The 19,767-nt window shown below is 38.9% G+C and overlaps 2 protein-coding genes across 5 annotated transcripts in view; both read right to left on the bottom strand.

Moving 5' to 3' along the window:
* LOC126773244 (cytochrome P450 4C1-like) overlaps positions 1 to 13,536 on the bottom strand; it is a 30,598-nt gene extending 17,062 nt beyond the window's left edge. Inside the window, exons 1-2 of one of the 2 annotated variants that reach the window (XM_050494047.1) lie at positions 13,409 to 13,536; positions 8,913 to 9,122 (exon numbers count right to left, since the gene is read on the bottom strand). In XM_050494047.1, the coding sequence (XP_050350004.1) occupies positions 8,913 to 9,060 (148 nt within the window). In that variant the 5' untranslated portion in view covers positions 9,061 to 9,122; positions 13,409 to 13,536. Of the gene's footprint in view, positions 1 to 8,912; positions 9,123 to 9,211; positions 9,434 to 13,408 lie in introns of those variants that run through there. The other variant, XM_050494046.1, reaches the window with a different exon arrangement.
* A 3,127-nt stretch (positions 13,537 to 16,663) lies between these two features.
* LOC126773310 (uncharacterized) lies at positions 16,664 to 19,626 on the bottom strand. 3 transcript variants are annotated; one of them, XM_050494142.1, is made up of 4 exons: positions 19,406 to 19,626; positions 18,576 to 18,705; positions 17,509 to 17,628; positions 16,664 to 16,780 (listed from the first exon to the last, which is right to left on the bottom strand). In XM_050494142.1, the coding sequence occupies exons 1-3, from the start codon at positions 19,489 to 19,491 to the stop codon at positions 17,527 to 17,529; spliced, it is 318 nt and encodes a 105-aa protein (XP_050350099.1). In that variant the 5' UTR covers positions 19,492 to 19,626; the 3' UTR covers positions 16,664 to 16,780; positions 17,509 to 17,526. The 3 variants fall into 3 exon arrangements, with proteins under 3 accessions (XP_050350099.1, XP_050350098.1, XP_050350097.1); XM_050494141.1 differs by having other exon boundaries at positions 16,675 to 16,806; XM_050494140.1 differs by having other exon boundaries at positions 16,675 to 16,806; positions 17,574 to 17,628.
* Between the last annotated feature and the right edge of the window lie 141 nt (positions 19,627 to 19,767).

Genomic DNA, 19,767 nt, shown 5'->3' with positions numbered 1-19,767 from the left:
CTAAGATTTTTCTGTTAAGATTAATTATAAAAACAAATTAACCACCTGAAAGTTCATTTGTGCCGAAGTATGAACCCCAATCGGTGAAGATGCACGTGCTCTTACCACTGGTCTAACTCATCTTTTACGTGTTTGTGATATAACAAATATGTTATGTTATTTCAAATGATTATTATCCAAGTCAAAAGTTCAGTTCTGTTTAAAGTCAATTTTATATGAATGAAATAAATTGATATAATTATAATAATGTTATGATCATATTTAACTTTGGTACAACTAAGTCCAGTGAGAATGTAGTGACTCAACAAAACTACCGAGTTTTGCAGAAGATAGGACATATAATCAGTGGAGTAGAGGGGCGAGTAAGTATCCATCCAGAACTATCGAGTTCTGCAAACGATGTCATCAAGCTACATCTGATAGGAAACTGACACTGGTTGAACTTCGGAAGTAAATAATCAAAATTTGTTGCTGGAAACTTAAACAGAATCAAGAGGAAAATTAATTATTTCACCGTAAAATATGACATCAATTGTTTTATAAACTGCTAAGCCTCCGATCTGAATAAGAAGTGAGTCCAGTAAATGGAGAATTTAGGGCTATTGTTATAACTAAAGCTTAATTATAAACTGGCCACTAAATCAACGAGGAAGTTACCTATTACGTTTATATAATAGATACATATTGGCAACAACATGTAAAGTTATTATGCTCTGTAACATTTTATTTTATACTAAAACGAACACCGTTACCAATGACATAGGCGAGTAGTATTTACCAACTGAATAGAATATGCCTTATATATGAAAGTGCAAATAATACACAAAGCTCGAAATGGACAGTAATAAATATTCATACAACTATGTATAAAAATGATTAAACTTACGATAAAGCGATTACTAACGTATGTATTATCAACTCCACGCTATCCTTACAAGTTCTAATAGAAATTTAAGTTTCATTGTAAGTAAAGAAATACAATAATACTACATTAAATAAAAGAACTTTAATCTTGGGAACTGGTGAGCATTTTGGTATAGCATTTGATCAAATATCGTATCGCTAACGAAAATATTTAAATCTATTCGAGTCTTCATTGGACTATACAATCGACTCGTATCGAATTAAAGTCCTACGTAGCATTACAGTGCTTTAAATTTGTAATATTAAACAAGATACTTAATTAGTTCATGCAATTAGCCACTAAGGCTGTTGGATAAAATCATCTTGGAAACTGTAATGTTCATCCTTTAACCGTGCTTTAACTCAAGTCGTAATGTCGGTATTGTACAGAAACAAAGAAAATTCAATCATCCTGAGGCGTAGTTGTGAAATTATCACAAAATATGCACATGGTTTGAGTTTCTTTGTTTTCACAATTATTCTGAATTCAGCGTCAAAGCCAGACATTAACAAATAATATAGTAATCCCGTTTTTTTTTTAATTCAAAGTGCTCTCAATCGACAACCCTTTGAATTTGACAATTGGTCTTATGGTGCATTATAATTATTAATAATATCTGATTGTAACTCCATAATATTTCTACTTATAAAATGCTGATATTTATAAGTAAATTGATGAGTAATTGGCCCTGAGATTAAGAGATAATTGCTTTCTAATTTTGTTTTATGTTTATTAAGGAAACAAACAGTATAGTATTACATAATACAAATCAATTAATTCTAAATCATATAAACATAAGTTTCCACTTAAAAATAATACAGGAAGGAAGAAAAAATGAAACAAATAATACAAAAAATCTACACTAAAATTTCATCAAATTAAACCTTTATATTAAAAATATAAAATTAAGATAAAATAATAAATTTGTAGCATTTTATACTACAGTAATGTATATTTATATATGGTAACTTTATTACTGTGTGTACGCCAATGCGTAACATTTAACCTTGTTAAAACAAGTTTTATATTACACGAAGGATTTTATTCATTAATGCTGTCAAAAGCAACTAAGCCAAATCTATACATAAATTAATATAAATATTCATTATTCATTTACTTGATCCACTATTAGAGTATTGTAAATGGATATTATTTAAAATATCTTCAGATTAACTATTTTGTCCATATCAGGGAACAATTCTACTAACAATTATCACTTAATCGCAATCGAATCGAAGCGTGATTGTTCATCATGTTCACGTTCTTCCGTTTTCCTATTCCTTAATTTAATTATCGACTATTGCTGAAAAAGTTAACAATTACGTTTGATTTTGACATAACGGTATATGTTGATATATTATCTGTTCGGTTCCGATTCTAATAAGTACAGATGATAGAAAGTTAGATCGGAATTGAATCGGGAACGTATCGTAATCGTTATAAATTAGTAGAATTCAGCCCCTGTTTGATCAAAAATTAAATATGTTTAGAAATTAGTAAGAGCTTATAGTAATATAGTGCATTCCCTATGACAGTTGAGTAAGGAAAATAAATAACTTTGACCTTAAATTAACATAAGATACAGTAACACCCTATGAATGTCCCACTGCTGGACTAAGGTTTCCTCTCCCTTTTTGAGGAGAAGGTATGGAGCTTATTCCACCACGCTACTCCAACGCGGGTTGGTGGAATACACATGTGGCAGAATTTCGGTGAAATTAGACACACGCAGGTTTCCTCACGATGTTTTCCTTCATTGAAAAGCACAAGATGAATTATAAACAGAAATTAAGCATATGAAAATACAGAGGTGCCTGTCCGGGTGGGTACAAACCCTTTTTTTTCTCGCTGGAAAAACACATTTATGTGTTTCCCCCACATGAGGTGGGGGGTATGTGGAACTCGCCGGCGCTGACGGCGCCGGAATACCCACTAAAAAACCAGCGGTACCCACTCCGTCTTGTCGGGGGACGTCACGGGATCGCTTGCGCATACTACCGTGCCGTCCCAACGGTTGGCCCGCTTCTGCGGGCCTCCAAATCCTAGGGGGTACTCGGGGTACAGAGACCTCCTGGCCCCGGCGACACTCATGGCGGGAGGAGAAGATGCGCATAGCGCCGACGTCTTCTCCCCGGTCTTCTTCGGCGAAGCGGGTCAGCAAAGGCACTCTCCTTGCGCTCCCGCTCCGCAGCCTCCTTCTGCGACATGACATTTTCGCAGAAGGAGACCATCTCCATCCAGCACCTTTCGCTACCAAGCATGGCATTTATCACGCTCGGCAGCGAAATGTCTCCGCCGATTAAAGTCGCCAGGGAAAGGCGCAGAGGCCCCCAAGCGGCACACTCCATCAGAGTGTGGTATGCCGTGTCCGTAGGCGCACCACACTCGTGGCAGGAGGGCGTGACCTTCCGCCTGACTATTCCGTGCAGGTACTTACCGAAGCACCCATGTCCAGTAAGCACCTGAGTCAGTCTGAAGGTCAGTGTGCCGCCTTTTCTCGTTACCCAGCGACTCAAGTGGGGACGGATCGCCGACTGTCGCCAGGCCTGCTGAAGGGGACCTCAGATCCTCCTCCCACCTGCGAATCAGGGCTTGCTGGGCGAGAGTCCTGATTCGCAGCACCTCCTCCAACCCTGGACGGTCGCCACGCGACCTCACTTCCGCCCGGAACCGGTACACTTCCGCGAGCACCTCCGCCTGGAGCTCCCAAGGAGTGTTGCCGCCGTCCACGACACCGTGCGATATCCGCGTATCACCTGAGGGTGATACGCGGTGCATCATAGCGGTGAGCCGCTATGATTCTCTGCGGCCTTCGCAAGAGAACCTTGTTACGAGTGGTGAGAGCGTCCACCCAGATGGGAGCACCGTACAGACCCATGGACCGCACAACACCGGCGTATAATCGCCGGCATGGCGTTTCCGGCCCTCCTACATTTGGTAGGAGCCGGCTTAAGGCAGCAGCAGCGTTGATGAGCTTCGGGCCAAGTTGGACAAAATGCTGCCTGAAGCTCCATCTTCCGTCCAGGGTCAGGCCCAGATACTTCATGTGGGCCTGCACCCTAATCACCGTCTCCTGGACGGTGATAAACGCCCCTCGAGGGGGGGCCTCGATGTGGACAGTGGAATAAGAGGGCCTCCGTTTTTGAGATGGAGACCCTCAAGCCCAACATTCCTATGCGGTCCACTGTACGTACCGACTTCGGCCAGTCGAAGCCAACGTTCCACAGAATTGGGCCGAGAACTGACCCCTGTGGAACGCCACAGCCTACCCGACGCCGGACAAGACGCCCATCTCCCCCCTCCCAGAGGACTACCTGGTCCTGGAGGTATGCCCCCAACAGCCTCCTGAGATAGGAAGGCACCCCGTGCTATCAGAGTGCCTCCCCAATAGTCTCGAAAGGAAGACTATTGAAGGCGTTCGCAACATCTATCGATACTGTCAGACCTACGTCCCCTCGGGCCACCGCATCCGTGGTCCGGGTTTCCAGGGCGTCCAGGGCGTTGATAGTTGATCGACCCGCCCTGAACCCTTACTGAGCCTCTCACAGACCCTGCCCCACCTCGTCGAGGTGCTGAATAAGACGGGCAGCGAGAATTTTTTAAAAGAATTTGCCCGTCTCGTTCAGCAGCGCAATCGGCCTGTATGCCGAGGTAGAATCTGGCGGTCGACCTTGCTTTGGCAACAGGACCAACTTTCCCTCTTTCCAAGGCTTCGGAAACTGCCCGCTGCACAGACATTGGTCGAACAGCTCCCGAAGCCTTACGCCTAGGTATTCCAGAGCGTCACATAGAACACGCCCTGGAATCCCGTCTGGGCCCGGCGCAGTGTTTTTGGCCCCCAAGCGGTCGAATGCCACCTCCATCTCCCGCTCCGTGATCAGTGGTGGAGCCACTGTGTCGTCAATCATGGAGCGAGGGACCATCTGTGGAGGGACATGCTCACCTGAATGGGGGGAAAAGTTCCCCGACCAGGCGCAGGAGGAGATCCGGCGACATTGTCTCTATCACGGGGGCACCCTGCGTGCGGAATTTTCCACGCACACCGCGGAACGGACGCCCCCAGGGGTCCCGGTTCAGACCCGCCAGTAGTTCTTCCCTAACTTTCTCCTTGGCCTGACTTATCACCAGCTGTAGGTCTTTTTTCAGCTGACGATAAGCAGCCAATAGCTGTCCCTCCAAGTCCGCATCAAAGCTGTTGCGCCACCTACAACGGACGTAAGACCTACGCGCCCGGCTGCACGTCGCCCGAAGCTCTGCTATTTCGGGCGACCACCAATGCACCTGCCGGCGCGGAGCTCTACGCCGGAACCTAGGCATGGCAGCATCGAAGACCTCTTTGAGGGCACTGCACATGTGGCCGCTCTTCTGCACTGGCGCCCTCCCACCTTCCTGTGGAACCCCACCGCTGTACGATGCCAGCCTCCCTGGCCAGCTCACGATCTAGCTGGCTAAGAGACCACCTCGGAAGCGTGGTTGGCACCCTTGAGGGTTCCACCGACCTGCGAGAGGTAGAGATCTCAAACCGGATGTACCTGTGGTCCGACAGAGTCTCCACCTCCTCCTCTACTCTCCAATTCAACACTCTGCGTGCTACAACATGGGTGGCGAAAGAGAGATCCACCACGGACGCCCCTGTTGCCGCACGCACGTGTAAACCTGCCCCCTGTTAAGTAGGGACAGGCTGGAGAATAGTGCCCACACCTGAATGGCCCTTCCTCGCGGATTCGTGGCAGGGTTGCCCCAGGCACGTGATTTGGCATTGAAGTCACCCAAGACCAGTATCGGCCTCGGTGACTGCCTGGTCACCGCAGCTCTGATCGAGCCGAGATAAATCTCGAACTCCGCCAGGCCGCGGTTGGGAGAGAAGTACGTACCCACAACTACGAATTCTCTCCACCCTGCCACTACGTAACCCGAGCCCCTCTCAATGAGTGAGAGAGAACTCGTTTTACTCCGGGTAGTAACCACCACGGTGCCGTCCAAGTCCCCTAACCAGTTAGGTAGGGGAGGGACATAATATGGCTCGCAGGCCACAGCCAGGTCGATCTGCCACTCTGCCATGGACTGCAGCAGCAGGTCCTGCGCCGCGGCGTAGTGGTTGACGTTCGTCTGGAGGAACTTTATGTCTGTGCTCATGTTGACATTGAAGCTTCCTCCTCGGCCTGGCGCCGTCTGACATTGGTGGTAGTCTGGGTGTCTAAGACCACCGTACCCTTTGTGATGGGGGGTTGCACTCCCCTGATCCCATCACGTGCCCAGAGGGCTTGCCAGCGTCTGCGCACACAGCACAGCGCAGTTTCTCGGTGCAGCCCACCGACTTGTGGCCATCTAGGCCACACCGGAAGCATAGCCCCCCTCGTTCCGCTTTGAATGGACAAAGCACCTTCGTGTGGCCAAGGCCCATACACTTGAAGCAGCGCAAAGGGCGCTGCTCCAATACGCATACCTTGGCCGAGCTCCACCCTACGAGGAGGCGACCGGCAACTGATATCTTCTTCGCCGCTGTGAGAGGACAGGTGACGCGGACTATTCCCATATATCCGGGATCACGCTGCAACACTCCGCATCTGACTGAGTCAGGGGAGCAGTTCCCTGCACGAGCAACTGCGGCGACCAATTTGGACAGTGCGGAGCTTCTCAGCAAGCTTATCCGCCTGCTCCGCCTGTGCTTTCGGCAGCTCGAGGAGTCTGGCTCCCGTCGCCGATCGTCGGACCCTAAGGCCGCCACAGATTCCAATATCCTGAAGCTTAACGCCCTGCTCCGCACGCTCCAGGATGTGAGCGTATGTAACGCCCTTCTCCTGCGCATCCGGGCACCTGTTTCGGCGCCTGTGCGGGTTTCGGTGGTGGGGTCGGATGGACCACTTGCGCGTATGTAGGTGCAATTTTCTGCACTACAGCCTGCTTCTTGTCCGCGGCCAGAGGGGGACGGAGCACTTTCGCTGGAAGGAGACGGTCCTGAATTCCTTCCATTTGAGCTTTAATCATAAAGCCCACCGACGACATTATAGAGGCCTTAAATTCCTCCAAAGCCTCATTTGCCACTGCCACCGTGGTCCGCATTTCCGCAAACTCACGGCGGTGGGCTTTTAACTCAGCCTTGAGGCTGTCCACCTCCTTGCGTAGGCGGCCATTATCAGCGCGAAGCCTGCGCGTCTCTTTCGCCTCGGTCCTTGATGCCAGAGCATCTACAATGGACTGGAGCGAAGATGCAGATTCTTTGAGCTTCTTGATGAAGCCACCCTTCAGGTTGCTGGATTTCTGGGCAATCTCCAGAATAAGTGCTGCATTGCGACCAGCCTCCGCACGCAGCTCCTCTGCACCCAATTTTAGGGGATCCTCCCTACGGACCTCCGAGGAAGAGGATTCCTCAGAGTCAAGCGCGATCACAGCCGTCTCCTTACGGAAAGCCCGACTTCTTAAGGAGCGCTCAAACGCCTCCTCCCTAGCCTCGGCGGCCTTTGCCTTAAGCTTGGCTTTGGCACGAGCGAGGCCAGTTCCGCGTCCCTTGGAAGTGAGCTTCCCCCGGCTAGCACTGCTACGTTTCGCCGCCGATCTGATTTCGATCTCCGTATCTGAACCGGAATCAAAGAGCGGAAGGCCCACAAGTGGGCGTTTACGCTCAGCATTTGCGTCGGACGACGACAAATCCGTGTCGACATCCATCAGAACAAAAAAAAACCAACGAACAATCAAACGAAACAAAAGAAAACAAAAAACCCTATATAAAATTAAAAAATGAAAATAATTGAACAACAAAAACAAATCAACAAACAACAGTGAAAACCAACATAACCAATCTCAAGACGAAACAACACTCCATTTGCACAGCCGAGTTCAGAATATGTCACAACAGAAACAACAAAAACCCTTAAAGAAAGCCAAAGTAGTCGTAAAAACATCCACAACGCATAGACAACGCAGCCAAAGCCACGATGTTTCGCTTCAGTTATTATTTGTAACTTGCTTAGCAACATTCGCTCGAGATAACAAACACGTCCGCACGCTACGACAGTCAACGACGAATGGGTGGGTACAAACCCGGGCAGGGCACCAGGCAGATATTCATCGGTTTTGTTCCACGCATTCTTACCACTGGGCCATCTCGGCTTTAATAGATTCATACAAGTTAGTATAAATATACATATTTATACTAACTTGTATGAATGATGTAGGTTAAAATGGTGTAGGTTAGATTTAAATCAATCGTCATAAAAAAGTCTATCAAATATATAAATTGAATTAATAATCATAACAGGATGTGTAAGGAACTGTGAATTGTATTTTTAATAATATTTTTGTTTATTTCTGCATGCTCGTTTTGTAAAATTAAACAAGTCTGTAAAGATAAATGCTTGTTTTTATACGTTCTCCGTTTGGTCACACATCGTTCGTTCAGATGATACTTGGTACTTGAAACATGACTCTCTATGATATAGTACCGTCAACCTACAATTGGAATCGTATAATTAGGTAATTATTTGTTAGTGTATAATATAAAGAAATTCCATACCAAACATTCAATCATCTTAACTAATATTAAAAATGCGAAAATGAGTTTATTTCTTTGTTTTTTAAGTGTAGTTTTGTAAGTGTAAGTTAAGTGTTCCAAGGCGCAATGTTCGTAGTTTTCTGGGCACTTTTGATGTCAGAATATCAAAAACGAAATTAGGATGTAATGCACCAATGCCTAGATCATCACGGTTGTACAATGGTTTTTGTCAAGATCTAGATATTTTTAATGACTCTGCCATGATTTATCGTAAACGGGCGCTAGAATTGTTGAGAGATGCAAATAAATAATAAATAAATAAATAAATAAATAAATAATAAATAATGTTATCTTAATTTTATTTTGTATTAATTAGTATATTTTTAGTAATTTTTTGTAACGTAAAATGTAAAACCAAGTTTTACATTTACGTTTTAATTTATCCGAGATCCAAATAACTTACCTTTTTCATATTGTTTAAACGTAATGTCAAATAATCATTTACGATGTACTTACTTTGAGACAATCCCAGAAACGATAGTGCACTCCCAATTATTGGCCATTTCGGCGGCCCGGGTAAACGGTTCAGTTCATTTTCATCTGTTTTGAAAATTTTCCACAACACGTAACAAACTAAAATAGCCAAAAATATTTGCCACAGCATTTTGACCTCTAACTGATATATCTACAGAACACTATAATTTAAAATGTTTCTGCACAGGACATCTGAAAAAAATAAGAAGATTAAATAGACAAATCGTAAAATCATTTTCATCATATACTCGAATTAATTTAAGTGAATTCTGTAAACATACAATTTAATTAAAAAATATTAACTATATTCAAGGTACAGCTGTACTCGAATATCATTTGTATCTTCATTAACCGATTGTAACGATGCAATGAGACTCGAGACCGTGACCTCTGTTACGTATACTTTTGAATCCTTCTTTAATTTACTGACACGATCATCTCAAACAATAGCTAAGACGAGCCGAGGTCACCATGTACACAATCGCTTACGTAGATTGCGGAGCGTAAACTAAAATATTTTTTATACAACCGGTCTTTGAGACCTATTATAAATGAGTCAGAACCGGTGTTTCTACTACTTGTAAATTATTTGTAGATGTAGTATTATATAAACTTGCAATTCTAAGTAAGCAATATATAGTACAAGATCGCGAAGAGCTGAATTATATAGAGCGTAACTGAGGATTGTTATAAAAAAGAGATAAACATAGAGTGAGGGGGAAGTACCGAAAAATTAACAATTTAATTGAATTTAAATTGAATTAATACTTATTGAAACCAACGGAAAACCACCTACCACCAGTAGTGGGCACCACGTCTGGGTAGGTACCACTCACTCATCAGATATTCTACCGCAGAATAGCAGTACTTGTTATTGTTGTGTTCTGGTTTGAGGAGTGAGTGAGCCAGTGTATTACAGGCACAAGGGACATAACATCTTCCCGAGGTTGGTGGCGCATTGGCGATGTAAGCGATGGTTAACATTTCTTACAATGCCAATGTCTATGGGCGTTGGTGACTACTTACCATCAGGTGGCATATATGCTCGTCCGCCAACCTATAATATAAAATAAAAAATTTTACAAAATATCAAATTGTTATGTTAATTTTCTCGTGTGTCGAGCTTAGACTAAATTTTAGACTTTTTGTCTGATAAAATCTTAGGCTCTTTGTTCAAGTTCTCATAATAAGGCTTAATGTTTGAAAGTCTGACAGAATTATGCCATGTTTATTAATTATTTATTGTTAAGTGAATAAACTAAGAAATAATTCATCACTGGAAAGTACCCTAAAGTGAAAGTTTTTGTAATTAAATAATTATGATTTTTATCATGTTTAATTTCATTCTGCCTTATATACAGTAACAGCCTGTTGATGTCCCACTGCTGGGCTAAGGCCTCCTCTCCCTTTTTGAGAAGAAGGTATGGAGCTTATTCCACCACGCTGCTCCAATACTGGTTGGTGAAATACATATGTGGCAGAATTTTAGTGAAATTAGACACATGCAGGTTTCCTCACGATGTTTTCCTTCGCCGTAAAGCACGAGATGAATTTTAATCACAAATTAAGGACATGAAAATTCACTCGTGCTTGCCCGGGCTTACGCCCATGATCATCGGTAAAGATTCACGCGTTCTTACCACTGGGCCATCTCGACCCTATATAATATTTTGTAAAATCTTTGCATCAATGTTTGTAAATAATTATAATAATTAATACATGTCACAATCACGTGATTTTTATTTTGATTAATCGAGTGCTTAGTTAAAGGAATACATAGTAACATTTACAGTATATAAATACTGTATTAAGGGCGTCGACTGGTATTTTAATAGTCTTAAGTATACTTGAGCAACAAGTTAATTAAAACATTTAATCAAACATTGCGATATTTTAATGAACTTCATGATGTATAATTATTGTCTGAAACTAATTTATAAAATAAGAAGAAGTCTGAATTGTTCGAGGTTCAAACACTTATGGTATCATGCTTAGCGTAAAAAGATTTTAATTATTATCATGTCTGTAACGGTATCGTCTGAAGAGATCATTATACTCTTGTTCTTAAAACGTTTTTGATGAATAATGAACATTAATTGACTTTAAATTGTATCGTGTCGGACAGATTATGGTTTCCAATCCAGATAATGTGTTTTTTTTTACATAATTAAATTCGCAATTCCAATGAAATAAAAATACCACTCAAATGCTCATCACAAAATCATTACTATTCTATTGGTTTTGTTATGTATACGAATTTGATATTTACTAATCTCGCAATTGTATATTAAAGGCGAGTTTTGTTTGTCGCTTACCGGATTACCACTAAAACGATTATTTAAGTCATCATGGAATATTTACATTGTGATTATTCGTGTTTAAAGATCGCCTCTGTTCAGAATCTTCAAATTCCGAATAAATATGATGCTGTCCTCCTAGCGGATGTTTACGACGGTAACCATTCACAAGGGAGATCACCAACTAGACAGAACATATATTCCGAAAGTTAAACTGATTTTTCCTTATTCTAACAATCCGATGGAACTGCATTCCAACACGACCGGAAAAAGGACAGTCGCACTACCAACGGCTTCATTTGGTTTCCAAATTCTAAGGAATGTTGTAAAAATTGCCAACTTCCTATAACCGGATTGCTACTGAAGGTCTTTCTAGACAGAAAAACTCAATGACTTTTTACTGACCCGTAAGTGTGGAATGTGTCAGTTTTTTGTAATAAAATGGCTAATGTATATTATTTCTCTGAATATAATATTAGGGTCCTCCCGACCGATTTTAGCCACGGCCACGGCTGAGTATTTTCTGACAGAAAAACCCAATAACTTATTCTTGGTCCGACCTGGAAATGAACTTAGGACCTCCGGGTTTGCAGCCTTACATCAATCAAGCCACGAGGCAGAGAATATAATATTACTATGCTAGCAAAATAGTATAATATTAAGTTATAGTAACTTTCATGGGTAATCGAATATCTACGAAATGTTTTATCTATATTTAAAAAGCTGTCGTTTTTAAATTATTAATAAAATATAATGTCGGTGTCGCGTTAGCCGAACCTTTGTCCGCAAATATTAGATTGTATTCGTATCACATTGAAGTAGTTAAAAAACAGCCTTCTTTCAACAATTAAAATTAATTTAGTTTTTTTTTTATTAATTTGAAACTCGACAATATACAAAAATAAAATCTTCTTTAATGTTGCTATATAAACGACGTATTAATTTTAATCAACATCGCTGGATAACTGTTTGCCTTGTATATTTTATACAATAATTATTATTACTATTTCTCGACATAACTATCAAAATATATTGTAATAATACTTGTATAAGTGACTTAATGTATAGCTTAGGCTGATTTCGTGGCATTCACTTTAAATCTTTTTTTTAATGCTGAAAAAAGACACTTCGCTTTTCCCCCGCGGGAAAAAACAGAACATATCCCGTATGTGGGGCTCGCCGGTGTCCAAGGCGCCGAGTGCGCCCCGAACATCGGAATACCCACTAATAAACCAGCGATACCGTCTAAATGAAGTGCGCCACGGGATCGCTTGCGCTCGCTACCGTGGCGCAAATCCTGGGTTGAACCCATAAAAAGTGATTACGTTTTTCTGAAGTTTCAGTGGCATTCTGCAGTATAAGGAGTGCCTACACCGTGCCTAGGAAAGCACGTAAAGCCATTAGTCCTTTGTCGAAGTTATCCTAGTATGATGTGATACACCGTTACGCACAAACTTGCACACTTTAATATGCGTGCATCAGAATAACTGTACAAAATGACAGATCAGCTTTAAAATACTACCGGCATTTAGTACCTATTTATTACTATTTAGTACCTTTGTTTAAAAGCATTTAATACCTAAATCATAAATAAGAAAAAAAAATGATGTCAACATGACCGACCACTTATAATTTCCGCAAAAAGGCTCCGTATTGTGCAATTGTTTTTACACAATCATTTGGTAAATACCTATTTGGTACCTAAACATGCATTTTTATTTTGTACACCTTGTACAGTAATTCTGATGCACACCTTTAATATTTCCTGCACAGTTAGCTATTATTGAGAATGGAACTTCTACAGAAAAATAGATAAAAATCTGAGATACACTGCCTGTCGGGGCAGCTTTTGGCAAAAAAACGAATTAAAGATTTGTACAAAAAACAAATCATTTCAAAAAGTCTGCGATAAGATATATGCAGATAAAGCATACTAATATTAATGTGATTTCTTGGATTATAGCTACTTATTATTGTTAAAATAAATTAAGAACCAATATTTAGATCCTAGTTTCAATATCATTATAAAAAATATTATTGTACTAAAAGTTGTTTCTGAATTCAATTATATTAAGTAATAAATCATAAAATCAAGTTTGTTAACTTCCAATACAGTTCGCCGTGTCACATATATGACCCTCAATAATGACATTGTCATATTAAAATTTATATCATACTCACATAATATAAAATATATTTATTACACGTTCACTGTTTACAAAATATTTTACATATGTAATGTAACGAAATCAATATCTTTATCAGTCGAATATCTAGTCGCTGGACAAGTGTGGCAATTGTTAGTGAAAACAACACTGATCACTTATCTACATTTAAAGTCGGTTAATATACTATATATAGATAACTATGATATGAGGCGACTCGGTAACGAACGAGTGAATGGATTGTACGAAGATTATACGCAGCAATTACATAATAATTGTCTGACAGAAAAACGTTGGCTTATCGTTAGTTGAACCATCCGAAAGCTAAAACTCAAAAATTTAGAGACAACATTAAAAAAATTAAATATACTTTTTGAATTGACTTTATATTTAAACAGGCTGTGATTAATATTTTAGTTTTCTTTTCAAATAACTTTAGGCATTTATACTGCTGCTACTAATTCCGCCATATGCAATTTATTTATTGCATATACCACGTTTACGCAACGTTCATATCGAATGTGTTTGGCGGGTTATTTCAATTCAAACCTTTATAAGACCTGTGTTTGTATCTAAACACATTTGTAATGCTTGAGATAACACCATCTTACAGTAGCTGATTTGATATTGTTTATAATTAAATCTTTACTTATGAATCGTTTCTCTTGACTGACTTTCATAACACAGCCAAAACTACTTTGTTTAATTAGATGAAAGTTTGTACGTAGGTTTATTTTATAAAGTAAAAAATCGCTAAAAAAAGATTTTCAGAAATTTCAACTTAAAAGGCGGAACTTTGTATGAATTTTAACCGTACGAAGCCGGAATGGACAACTATTATGTATATAATGCATCGAATTATTTATTCAACAAATTTAATTTTCTATTTAAATTAAAGTAGTTACGTTACTGCAAACATTCTTAAAACCTAAGAATCAGTGGTACATTAATTCGATGTATCTTTTATAGTTTAGTCAGTGTCTTCCATGTTAACGCCCTTAAAACAACTTATAACGTTTTCATTACAAAACATCAAATATGTCTACTATTGTGAGAAAGTTAGAAGTGAGAATGTGTAAGTATGTTTAGATGAAGTTCGCAAACAAATTAACTGTCGCGATTACGTTATACTTTTAAAAGATAGTTATGTTCAATATTTTCATTTATTTTTTTTAAACTGTGTAAGTATATTTCTCTGAAACTAGCGACACGTGTGTTTGTCACAAGCAATGAGTTGAAGTTTTAAAACTTTTATAAAATCTTACTTCCAAAGTTTACGTTTCAATGGCAAGCAATACACATACGACTGTATGTAATTTATGTTTCCAACACTTTTTATATTTCTTACAATTTATTTAAATGACAACATTATGCATATATCCACGATAATATTATTAGAAATATTGCCAAACATTGTATAAAAACGAGAAATAATGGCTGTTGACGAGCATTTTGATATATATTTTGCTCATGTTTCATATCTGTAACAATTAAAGATCAGATCGATACGAATTGATTTAATCCAGCAAGTTAAGATCCTACGCAACGCAGCGACCGTTTTTGAGTTACATCGCTTTAAATGTGTAAAAATAAAAAGAAGTACTAATCAGTATAGTTAGAAGTATTTGTTCATACCTGCTCGAGGATCTGATGGTTAAAATAATATTGGAAAAGAAGAAAATATTAGGACATATGAAATTGGCGTTTTGTACGGGAGGAATATAAAGTCAATTTTTTTATTGTAAAATATATTTAATTAATCAAAGTGTGTACCGTTGTTATCTATGCATTTTTGCCATCTCATAGGTAGTTCCCTCATAGGTTGATCCCTTTACTAAAAAAACCATGGGGGCGAGAATCAATAAACTCTTTGAAGGCGGTTTGGACTGCCGCATCGGAGTTGAATTTTTTTCCTTGTAAAAAGTTGTCCAAATTCCGGAAAAAATGGTAATCTGTTGGAGCAAGGTCCGCGGAGTACGGTGGACGTCGCAGATATTCCAATTGTAGCTCATCTAACTCAGTGGTTGTTTGCGACGAGCGCTTCCGATTATCTTACAGTATCCACTTTTCATCACAAGTAATGATTCGATTTAAATCCCTTCATTATTTTGTCAGTTGAGCAAAGTAACACAGCAGTCAACGCGTGTTTGTGTTTGTAAGTTCGATTCACTCAATTCATGAGGTACCCATCATTCAAGTTCCTTTAGTTTCCCGATTTGCTTCAAGTGGATTAATACAGTTTTATCACTTACCCCGAAGCCTGCAGCTATCTCTGAAGTGCTTTGTGATGGATCCGCTTCCACAATAGCCTTTAATTCTTCATTTTCCACTTTGGTCTCCGGCCGTCCACGGGGTTGGTTCTGAAGGTCGAAATTTCCAGAACAAAACGTTGAAACCAAAAACGTACCGCGCTTTCTTTTGCGACACCAGCGCCGTACACATCATTAATCCTTCAAGCTGTTTCTGCAGCACTGGTACCACGGTAGAACTCGTACTCGTAAATATACCGATATTTCATGTTTTCCATTGTGCGGTAATAACCGACGCCAAAGAAAAAATTATGAGGAATAAACAAATCAATGACTGTTTTCAAAACTCAAATGTACTAGCTAAATGAATTTATAATTGATATAAAAATATTGGAATTCTTAACCAAAGAGGAGATATTTCAGATCAAAGTGGTCAGTAAATAACGGTGGATGTTTTCAGAAGGATTCTGAACAATGTTTAATAAACATTATTAATTAAGCGTATTACTCAATAAAAAAGCGTCGAGCTAGTAGTAGTTTATTTTTATTGGTCATATATAAAAGCATTATATATATAGTATTTAACTAACGTACCTATTTATTTTAATATTGAAAAATATTGCTTTCAATAAAGTATATTTTGAATTTTGATTCTTCCTAGAAATAACATTTAAAAACCTTTACTTTCGATAATAAGTATAACTTAACCAAAAGTCCTACCTAATCCTAAATGTAGTCTAGAAACAATTAAGTTAGGTTCTTGTAGTTAATATAATTTTCCATTGAAATAAACTTAATTAAAATACTATTTAATGAAAGAGTTCATTACATTGCTAAATATAATTAGCGTTTTTTAATTTATCAAAGAGACGTTAACGATAGGAATTATATTACTTTTATTACGCCAATATAACAATTTTAATAACACAATGGAAATTAAATTATCTTCCGACTAATAAATACATTATAAACTTTTGGGATCTTTACCAATTATCTTACAATAGACATTTTCACTTATATTGGTATAATTTAAAGGCAATATTTTTAATTAGTCATAAACTCTAGAAGGATTGCATGAAAATGCCTTTTAATTGTATGTGCGATTGTCATGGCAGTAGGGTTTGATCCTGGGCTGTCTCCTGTCTCGAAGTCATTTGCACGAAAACTGAACGAAAAACGAAACGAAATGAAATAAGGACAATCTTTTCAAGGGCTGATTTCGTAAATTTTCCTCACCACAGCAATATTTATTAAAATGAACGTAAATATTATATTTAAAAAAAGTCCATAGTTTTCATTAATTAATCGGAATGACTGTACAATGTGACAGATCAGCTTTAAAATACTACTAGCATTTAGTACCTTTGTTTGAATATTTGGTTTGATTGGTAGTTTTGAAATTAAAAAAAAATGCGGATATTTTGTCTATCATAATCTTAACCAGCGAGACATATACAAGAGGTCTCGCTGGTTGAGCCTTTTGGAAGGAATAGTTAATTTTTTTTGTAACAGCCTGTGAATGTCCCACTGCTGGGCTAAAGGCCTCCTCTCCTCTTTTTGAGGAGAAGGTTTGGAGCTTATTCCACCACGCTGCTCCAATGCGGGTTGGTAGAATTCACATGTGGCAGAATTTCAGTGAAATTAGACACATGCAGGTTTCCTCACGATGTTTTCCTTCACCGTAAAGCACCAGATGAATTATAATCACAAATTAAGCACATGAAAATTCAGTGGTGCTTGCCCGGGTTTGAACCCACGATCATCGTTTAGGATTCACGCGTTCTTACCACAGGGCCATCTCGGCTTTTTTTTAATAGTTAATTAAACACCAGCAAAAAAGGTAACACAATAAAATTCCTTTTGGTACCATCATTGTTTTTTATGTTTAAGGATCTGGGGGCGCATAACTTAAGCCTATGTTAATTAGCTCACAGTCCTCCTGCATAGAGTCCTTCAAAAGAAGTTTCTTCAGCGCTGTGCGACGTACCTTAAAATAAAATTTGACGAAAGACTTCAATGAGGCTTCATTTTACATTAATATTACAACAGTCTCCATTATAAAAATAAGTTGATTTCACGTGGAATAGTTTTAAAGAATCAGGATTTGTCAGAGGGATATGGCCAACAGAACTAAAACTTCTTTCATTGAATATGACTGTGACTGGTGGTATTATTGAAAAATGTATTCTAACATTTTTGAAGCTTTTATTTAATTTTACCTATATAATGGCAGCTAAAATTTAAGGTAGCTACTACTACTACTACTACTACTACTACTACTACTACTACTACTACTACTACTACTACTACTACTACTACTACTACTACTACTACTACTACTACTACTACTACTACTACTACTACTACTACTACTACTACTACTACTACTACTACTACTACTACTACTACTACTACTACTACTACTACTACTACTACTACTACTACTACTACTACTACTACTACTACTACTACTACTACTACTACTACGACTACTACTACTACTACTATTCAAACTATTAGGCAAGTTGAAATTTCGCACACATATTTTGTGCTAGTGAAATGACAACCATACTTTCTTATATGAAGTATTTGGATTAAAATAACATCTTATTAAAACTATAAATAATATATTTACACTTGCATAGTACTGGTTTGTAGGGCTTTGCGCAAGATCGTCTGGGTAGGTACCACCCACTCGTCAGATATTCTACCGCAAAACAGCAGTACTTGGTATTGTTGTATTCCGGTTTAAAGGGTGAGTGAGCCAGTGTTATTACAGGCACAAAGGACATAAAATCTTAGTTCCCAAGGTTGGTGGCGCATTGGCGATGTTAGCAATGGTTAACATTACATAACATTTCTTACAATCCCAATGTCTATAGGCGTTGGTAACCATCAGATGGCCCATATGCTCGTCTGATATTCGATACTCACTGCCAAGGTCTGTTGTTTCGCTTGGCGTAATTCCTCTCTAATGAACATCATTTCAGGTCGGAGATGGCGGTGAGCCTGTGGGTCCATATTAATCTTCAATTTAGGATCTATACCGGCAAGTTGCTGATCACTGGGAAAAAAATATATTTTAATACTCAACTATAAAGAAACTACTTACAAAATAATACTTCACCAAATATATTTTTAAAAGCCGAGATGGCCCAGTGGTAAGAACGCGTGAATCTTAACCGATGATCGTGGGTTCAAACCCGGGCAAGCACCACTGAATTTTCATGTGCTTAATTTGTGTTTATAATTCATCGTGCTTAACGGTGAAGGAAAACATCGTGAGGAAACCTGCATGTGTCTAATTTCATTGAAATTGTGCCACATGTGTATTCTACCAACCCGCATTGGAGCAGCGTGGTGGAATAAGCTCCAAACCTTCTCCTCAAAAGGGAGAGGAGGCCTTAGCCCAGCAGTGGGACATTAACAGGCTGATACTGTACTGTAAATATATTTTTTTATTGATAGTAAGAAAGAATGCAGAGGAACTGTTACATTTCTGTACAAATAAGAAATATCTAGTTCTGAAACTGTCATGTGTATTATTTAGTTTTTTTACTTGCTTCGGTCCAATGATTTTTTTAATCTGCTTTGCAATGTTGTATAAAATAATAACTAGGTACTCAAAATGTTAAAAAATAACACAAAGTTTTTTCATGATTTATTCGTAATGTCAAATGGCTCCATAATTTTTATACGTTTACATAGACATCCAATATTGCAAAAAAGCTATGATGATGAGAAGATGAACATAAATAACTCACAAATTGGCTCCAACATCTGCTTCGAGTATTCCCGCTTCTTCCAATGCTTCGGGATCCCCCTCATCATCTGGTTTATCTGTTGCCATGTTGAACAAATATGTATTAATCTAATTAGAATAAATTGATTAGGTATATTTTAATTTCAAATACAGTTATTATATCTCAAAAATATGTTATAATCCTCTATTATGTTTACATAAAATAACTAATACAATAATGAAGTTTTTGTCTTTTTTTCTTTTTTAAAATAACATCTGTTATTCTGTTTTATACTTATAAAAATGTTTTGTGCCAGGAACATAATTTAAAGTAAAAAATAATAGTTCGGATTATATACTAATACAGCGCCATCTTAAAACTGA

Source organism: Nymphalis io, chromosome 14, assembly GCF_905147045.1.
Source record: "Nymphalis io chromosome 14, ilAglIoxx1.1, whole genome shotgun sequence".
Lineage (NCBI taxonomy): Eukaryota > Metazoa > Arthropoda > Insecta > Lepidoptera > Nymphalidae > Nymphalis > Nymphalis io.
The sequence above is the reverse complement of the archived record's forward strand: the minus strand, read 5'-3'. Positions and strand labels throughout refer to the sequence as shown.